This window comes from Oryzias melastigma, linkage group LG21, assembly GCF_002922805.2.
Source record: "Oryzias melastigma strain HK-1 linkage group LG21, ASM292280v2, whole genome shotgun sequence".
In the NCBI taxonomy this organism is placed as follows: Eukaryota; Metazoa; Chordata; class Actinopteri; order Beloniformes; family Adrianichthyidae; genus Oryzias; species Oryzias melastigma.
Genome location: NC_050532.1, coordinates 12,906,546 through 12,914,799, shown reverse-complemented (window position 1 = coordinate 12,914,799; position 8,254 = coordinate 12,906,546). Strand labels below are relative to the sequence as shown.

The 8,254-nt window shown below is 39.3% G+C and overlaps 1 protein-coding gene across 1 annotated transcript; it reads left to right on the top strand.

The window, feature by feature from the left end:
- On the top strand, positions 1-8,067 carry LOC112137959 (olfactory receptor 2T1-like; the record flags this gene model as incomplete). The annotated part of the gene is made up of 2 exons (XM_024260479.1): positions 1-556; positions 8,060-8,067. Coding segments are annotated over 2 exons (564 nt in total), but the record flags the coding sequence as incomplete, so codon positions are not given.
- Positions 8,068-8,254: the final 187 nt, after the last annotated feature.

The window sequence follows — 8,254 nt, the reverse complement described above, 5'->3', positions numbered from 1 at the left end:
CTGCTGCTGAATTCTCTTCTTTTCAGCACAAATATTTACCCCAAACTTCTAATTGACTTCTTGTCTGACCAACAGATCATTTCTCTTTCTTTATGCCACTTGCAGAGCTTTATTTATTACACCTTGTGTGGTGCGGAGTTCTTATTGTTGTCTGCAATGGCTTATGACAGGTATGTGTCAATATGTAAGCCTCTCCAATATGCAAGCATTATGAACAGATCCACCGTCTCTATTTTGCTGGTTCTATCTTGGCTTTTGCCTGCTTGTCAGCTCATTCCGTCACTTTTTATGATAAGCAACTTAGAAATGTGTCACTTTTCTTTAAAAGGAATTTTCTGCAATAATGGAATTTCTAAACTTTACTGCATGAACTCAGCAACAACGTATGTTGTTTACGGTGTGTTTATTATCCTTACTACTATATTCATTCCTATGATTTTTATAATCTTTACCTACACAAAAATACTTTTGGTGTCGTATCGAAGCAGCATGAACGTCAGAAGAAAAGCTGCGCAGACGTGCTCGCCTCACCTGCTGGTCCTGATCAGTTTCTCCTGTTTGTGTTCTTATGACATTGTGATTGCTCGGCTGCAGGTTGATTTGCACAAAACTGCACGTTTTATTATGACTCTGCAAGTTGTACTGTACCACCCTCTCTTTAATCCAATCATCTATGGGGTGAAGGTGAAAAAGATCTCTGAACTTTTGAAGAGACTTTTTTTGCAAGGCAAAATCACTTTGTGCTTTAAAATAGACGTTTGATTAACAGCTATTCAGAGATCATTGAGACGTTTTGCTCACATTAGGATGTGCATCAAAACTAATCTGATTGGCAGTAATTCTGTTGTGCTTTTCTTTGTGGCAATGTTTGCTGAAACGTCTGAAAATTGAAATTACATTCATATTTAAATATGTTTTCTGTTGTTCAGCACTTACTCCTTTCTTTAAGTGAAGAATATTTCTTGATGTGTCAGCTCTTTCATCATTTAGAACAGAGGTCTGCAACCTGAGGCTCTGGAACAAGATGCTGCTCTTTTCCCACTCCACTGTGGCTGTTTGGCATATAAGAAAAATGCAAACAATTTGAATAAATAATGGTTTTGTAGAATTTACTTTAATTAATTACCTTTTCTTATTTAACAACGCTAAGCAAAATTATGGTAAAAGGTTTAATCTGCTATCAGAGCAGATTTTTATTAGAATGACATCATCTTATTGCATTTAATTAAAAAACATTTTACAGCAAAGTTGTTTTGTTTAAATTCAATAGTAAAAGGAGAAAAAAGATGAAGGAACAGCAAAGTCACAATGATACAAAAGATATTTTTGCATTTTTAGTTTAGGTAAATCTACTGCAGATCTTATCAAGCACAGGATGCATTTTATTTTGAAATGATCTTGTATGAGCTGCCTTCAAAAGTAAAAAAAACATATCATAAAGAAAAACTCAATAATTATTTTAAAGCTATATTTTATAAATGAATGGCTAATGGCCACAAAATCATAAATAAAATGTATTTTTCTAACTTTGAGGTTAGACTTTGCGGCTCTCGTTATTCCATAAAAAATGGATCATATTTCTCTTTTAGCATTAAAGGTTGCAGACCTCTGATTTAGAATCATTGTGTTGTTTGTACATTTTGCATTTCTATTATTGTCCACGTGTTTCCTACATGTTTTATATTTGTAAACAGTGATGCTAATAGCTTCTGTCCTGTCTCTTTCATGTTTTAATAGGCAAAAAAAAAAAGTTCAAAGTACATTCTATACTAATTCCTTCCTTTTTTTCTGATACAATAGAAGTCACATGAAATAATAAATGTAATGTGAAAGTCCTAAGAAAAAACACTTCATATTTATCATATAAATAACAGGATATCTGTCTTGCTGTTGAGTCACAGCAACTGGATATGAAATGTTCTTTGAAATGTTTCACTGCTCATCCGAGTGTCTTCATCCGTCTGAGTGTGGGGTCCAGTCCACATTTGGATCCTCCTCGTGGGGCAGACTTGTGCCTGAATACGCATGACTCATTTTAAAGAACAGAAACCAGAATAAAACAGCCTATTAACATACTGTATCCCCCCTACCCCATCATAGGGTCGTTGGGTGTGGTCGTGCTGAAGTTTTGGTATTTTTTTGGAACAAATGTAAGTTCAACATGGTAAATTGGAGACACACTGTATCTCTGTTGAGGGAAGAGTTGTTAATATGTACGTTATTTTCCAGAGTATAAGTCGCAGTTATTTTTTATAGTTTAGCCAGGGGTGCGACTTATACCCAGGAGCGACTTATTTGTGTTTTCTTTTTTAGACATCAAAAGGCTCATATATTTGTTATTTTCCCAGTAAACGCCGGTTGTCTTTTAGCAGTTGTTTTCTCTAACAACCACCAGAGGGCGCTGCATCCGAAGTGTTTGCTACTGACAGTAGCAGAAGTAGTGTCGACCAAAACAAACATGGAAGAGAATCTGATTGTTTTCCTCTTAAACTGTGATATTTTTCTTATACAGATAAAAACAATAGTATCCTTGTATTTCTTTCTTTATCTATTTTTGTTTTAGCTACGCTGGACTTGATGGATTTGTTCTGAAACGTTGGACTTTTCTCCTAAAAATGCAACTTGTACTCTAAAGAGACTTACTTATGATTTTCTTGATTAGACATTTTTTTGCTCTTGCGACTTATACTCGAGTGCGACTTATGACACATGCTTTACCTCTCTGACCCCTCCTTTTAATCCATCTGTCTTGTTTGTGAATAATTTGTACATTGTTGTCCTCAAATAAATGTCCTTTGTCTTTTTTTAAATGACAATAAACCGAAAATCAATCTGGGGGGTTGTTTCTTTTGTGATGATTCATTTATTTATTTTCTGTGATGTGCCCAGCTTTTGCTTCAGTGTATTGCTAGGCTTGAAACAAGTTTGTCTTTGGTGTTTCAAAAATTCTCTTCAGTTTCTCCAAGCCACTGGGGACATACGTAAGGACAATGATGTTGTCCTGAGAGCCTTTATTAGATGTTGCCTTGTTGAAAGCCTATTTGGTTATCCTCTGGTTTTCAGAGCCCACTTGAGATCTACCTCTTCCTTTCTTTAACCTTTTAACACCTGAGGCGCTGTGCGTGACGCTTAAACACAAAATCTTTAACGTACTGTAACTTTTCAACCCCTAACACGATAATTCCAGTCGATTGTGAAGGAGAAAAGTGGCTCATTGAGCCACGTTAACGAGTTAACAATTGAAAATCAAAGAACATAAACACTGAAGCTCCGGTGTTTAGGGCGTTAAAGGGTTAGCTTATGTTGAGGTGGAGATTTGCTGTTTCCTGTATGGTTCTCTCCCAGTTTGTGTTAGACTAGGTGATGTGAATCAAACAAAAGGTCATGATCTGTGTGTGAGGGTTTCCTGTAGGTTTCTGTTTGCAGGCTGCCTTCTTCGCTTCTAATGACTGCACAGTCCAGGAATGCCGGCTAGTTATTGCTGGTCTCCTCTCTAGTAAATTTAATTTTACTGCACAAATGCTCTGTGAAGGCTTCCAACACATTCTCACTTCCAACTCGTCACATATTATCATTTGGCTAAGAACCCCTTCATGTCAAAAATGGAAGTTTTGAGTATCCCCAACTCTCAATTTTTTGGCGTACTGACTATTCCCAATAAATCATGGGTCCCAAACTTCCGCGCCGTGAACTGGAACAGGTAAAGTACCAGGACTTGAGCGCACCGGTACCCTAACCCGAAACCGGTTTGCGTCTGGTTCTGCCTCCGGTACTGGGTTAGGGTACCAGTACTGGACGCGTCCTGAGTGTTTTACAAACAACCAGCATGTCAAGATATTTTGAGTTGGGGACACCCAAAATATGCATTTTTGATGCGGATGAGTCCTTAACCAAACTTCATCATGTGATGACTTGGGTGTGAGAATGTGTTGGTCCTGAAGGATCCAAATATGGACTGAACCCAGGATCCAAATGTGGACTGAACCCAGCATCACTCAGACTGATGAAGCCACTAGGATAAGTGGTGAAACGTTTCAAAGAAGAAGACTTTAAGACCAGTTGCTATGACTCAACTGCAAGATGTCACCTGGAGTAATAAGAACCTTCATCAGCATAAGTGATATCTGTATCAAACCATGCACCTGCTTTCAAAAATGTAATCTTATTACAAAACATGTGACTGAGAATTCAAACTTTCTAATTACTTTTTTTGGGTGAAATATCCCACTAACTAAGCAGGAATTGGTCTAATTTAGAATTTAAAAAAGCATTTTATTTCGAATGGAAAACCCATGTCATCCGAGTTTGTATTCTTTGAGAAATTCCCCAATGAAAATATACAAATTGTGAAAGTGTTTTCACAGCTAGAAATAAAAAAATGGATGTTTAGTCATTTCCCTCACAGTTGTACTTGCAGTGATTAGTCTGAATGACACTTGTTTAGGTCTGAGTCCCTGATCTCATTGGACTGGAATAGAAAAGGTAACACTTTAAAATTGAGATTCCTTTACAAGCTTTATTAACACATTAACAAACATTATTAATGTGTTCATAGAGTGTTAGTGAGATATTTATTAATTTAACAAGCTGAATAAGCTTTATTAACTCACTTAGTAAGATTCAGTCGCATCTAAAGCGAGGCCATTGTCTACAGTTCATATTAATAAACTGCTTACAAGCTTAACAAATGTAGTAACTATGTTTGTCAACATTATATTGAATGTTTCGCAGCACCTCAGCTAAAGTTTTACCAAAAAAAAGGGAAATCTTGGAAACAAATATGAGTGAGAGACGTGTGTCCATGGTAACAGAGTTTTATGCACTTTACACACGAGTAGGAACATAGTTATGTTTATATAGAATTTTGAAGTTTTTTTGAAGTTTTCCTTGCTGAAAAGAGAAAAGCTGAGATTTTCATGCCAGCTGACCTATTTCAGCCTGAATGGCAATGAAAAGTGCCACTTAAAACTCCTTTTACTAAAGTGGAGTGGGGCGTTGTGTTGTTTTGAAAATCCTTTTAAGTTTGTCCGACAGTCCGGAAAAAGGTAAAGAATGATGACGTTGCTCTTTTTTGGCTGTTCTTTTGTTCTTGTTTTCTTGTTTCAAATTTGGAGAAAACTCTGCTGGAAAACTCACAGTTCCTGAAGGCTTGTTTTTCTTTCCTCCCTCATCCCTTGAGGACGCCTCTTGGGCCCTGTGGTGCAGTGTCCTGGTGATGGTGTGTTTGTGCTGTAGAGGCTGATTGGAGGCAAACAACATATACAGATTTGTGAGCATATGCTTCCTATTCACTACATGAAGACGCCTGTCTTCTCCAAAGTTGTCTCTATAAAATGTTAAAGTTCCATTATTTGTCACATGACTACATGTGTGAAATTTGTTCTCCACATTTGACCCATCCCCTGAGGGAGCGTTGAGCTGCAGACACAGCCGCAATTGGGAACCTTTGGTGGTTTAACCCGAATTCCAACCTCTTAATGCTGAGTGTCAAGGAGGGAGGTACTGGATCCATTTTTAGGGTCTATGACTCGGTCGGGATTTGAACTCATAACTATGGGGTCAAATCAGGATCAGCTTAAAGTGAACGAAAAACAGATTGAAAACTTGAATAGATATTCTTCTTCACCTTTTGGCTTATCCCTTTCGGAGTCGCCACAGCACCCACTGTTTCACATCAGTGATTTGGCAGAGATTTGACCAGGACCCCCTTCCTGACACAACCCTGTACTTGAAGGGCACAGGGACCCAGTTAAGCAGCAGCGTCAAGGGTCTTGCCTAAGGACCCAATCTGGATGGGGATCAATGTACACTCCGGGAATCGAACCCAGGGCTACTGCGTGTCAGCCCTTCACCTAGCCCAATGAGCCATCCAGCTGCCAAAAAATAGATATTTTAACAAAAAAAAATAAATAAATAAAATTTGAAACCTGAAATAATGAATTAAAAATTTGAAGAAAAAAAATGTAAAAAAAAAAACTAAGGGGATAAGGAGCTTTTATAAGTAGAGGTGTCCCCTTCAAAATACTATTTCGGACAACCCTATATAGCCCTCTGAATGCCTCTACAATTGGAAGGGTAGGGAGAAGCTGGAGGGGTGGGGGAAGAATTCAAATTTGAACTGCTTATTATTCAAACTGAAATAAGAGAAAAGAAGTTTCACCACCTGATTGGCATCAAGGGGCAGAAGAGAAAAGCGATCTGCTCCGAAAAGAGGAAAATAAACACAGACACCCTAATTGCAAAGACAGTAGTGTAATGGACATTTGTAATGCTGGGGCCAGCATGTAACCCTCAAACAGCACTACTCGTCATTACAAGTCTGAACACAGATTCCAGAGACCCACAGGCAACACTCTTGTCACACACCTGCAGTGGCCGGTTTGTGGGGATGCCGTGTTCTGGTGAACTCTATTGAGCCAGAGAAGAAAGAGGAGGCGACAAATGGCTGGTTCTCAGAGTCTACGGTCGTGCAACATCATGGGGTAAGTGGAAAGGTACGAGGACCATCCGATAGGTTGATTGCACACAAAGGCAGGAGGCGTGGCTTAGAGTTAAAGAATAAAATCTTTATCGCAAAAGTTCTAAAAACACAATCACACACAGACTAAAATAGGGATGTATAATTCACCCCAGTCACGTGATATTGCATACTCACAAGTGAATCCCTCCACCAAGACACGCCACTCCAATCGGGGGGGGGGTAAACCTCCACCCGGGCACAACACTGGGTCCTCAGCACTAAGGGGAAGGGGAAAACAAAGAATTAAAATTCACACACATGCACCAACAAAACGTAAAAGGAGATGACCCACTTTTGGGCAGAAGTGGGAGTTGAGCTGAATGGCTCGTGCAGCTCCACTCCAGCTCCTTAAAAACAAACAGTGCCCATCCAATGATTAAAAGGACTGTAAAAACAGTGGGCTAAAAGGATTGGGTTAAAAGTCTGGGAGTAAAAACAGCTCGTGCTCCTCGGTCCTTTTCCTGTGGGGGACTGGGTCCGGGAGTGCCCTGGTGGTCCATTGTGGACCTTCGTCAGACGACAGCAGCGGCTAGCCACCCCAGCAGAACCCTCGTTATGCACGACGCGATGGAGACAAGGCGAGCAGCAAGTCGTCCTGACAATCAATATAAATAAAGCAGCAGCTGATCCAATAACAGCGGGAGCACCAGAAAGTCCATGGCTGTGGAAGACATTAAATTAATATAATTAAAAAGGATAATAGCTTAAAAGAAGTGCGAGCCCTGAGGACTGCTGACTTACCATGCTGTTTGTCACCAGAAACATAAAACAGCACGCAAATTGCAGAGGCTCTGTTTAGGGTGAGTTTGAGCTGTGATGTTTTTCTGGAGCCATAAAATAAAAACAAAAGTAAGTGGAACTGCACCCGTAAAACGACGATCACAAAACTTCCCCATCCGCCACGGCTTCCCCTACCCCCTCCTAACGGAGAAAAGCCCCTCTGCTGGAATTACGTTGATTGTGTGAACTGTTGAAAAGTTACAGCATGTTAAAGATTCTGTGTTTGATCATCAGCGGCGACGCCTCAGGTGTTAAAGGGTTAACTGGAGTCCTGTGACTTTGTATGTAGAGAGTTAGCTAAAATGTTCGGTCGGGTCTTAAGAGGACGAGACTCTTCTGCCCCCCATTTTATGTATGGAAGTTTTTCTTTATCTCCTTGTTATATTGCATATCATGTTTTCTTCTCGTCATCTAATATTCTTTTTTGCTTTGAATAATACATTTACTTTCCTCAAAATACTGCTGTGTAAAATGCCTTCTGGAAGTGTTTAGGTGTACCTCCCAGACACAGCTTATTTTATTCATTCCAAAATCCAGTAACTTCAAATGTATTACTTAAAAGAAAAAAGCATGACTCTTTACTATGAATTAATAACTAAACAATTCAATATGTCTGAGTCTTCCTGTTGGCATGAATCTGTGACTTGGAGATCCTTTTGTGTTCCTTTTTGAGTGCAGAGTGGCACAAGCAAGAGTTGCACAGGAACTCCTAACCAAGCATGAGCTACAAAATCACACTTTCCTTTTTGTTTTTCTCAGACTCCTAAAGGTAGAGGGCTTGATGAAATAATCCTAGTTCTGGATTTCTGAGATCTAAAGAACCAAATAAACTCAAGTGAACTGACCCTATTCTGGGGAACATCTTTACGTCTCTGGAGCCCAAACAAAAGCGAGATGTTCTTGCTCTGTTTTAGACTCTCTCTCCCTCTGACATCAATTTGCTTGGACAACCAG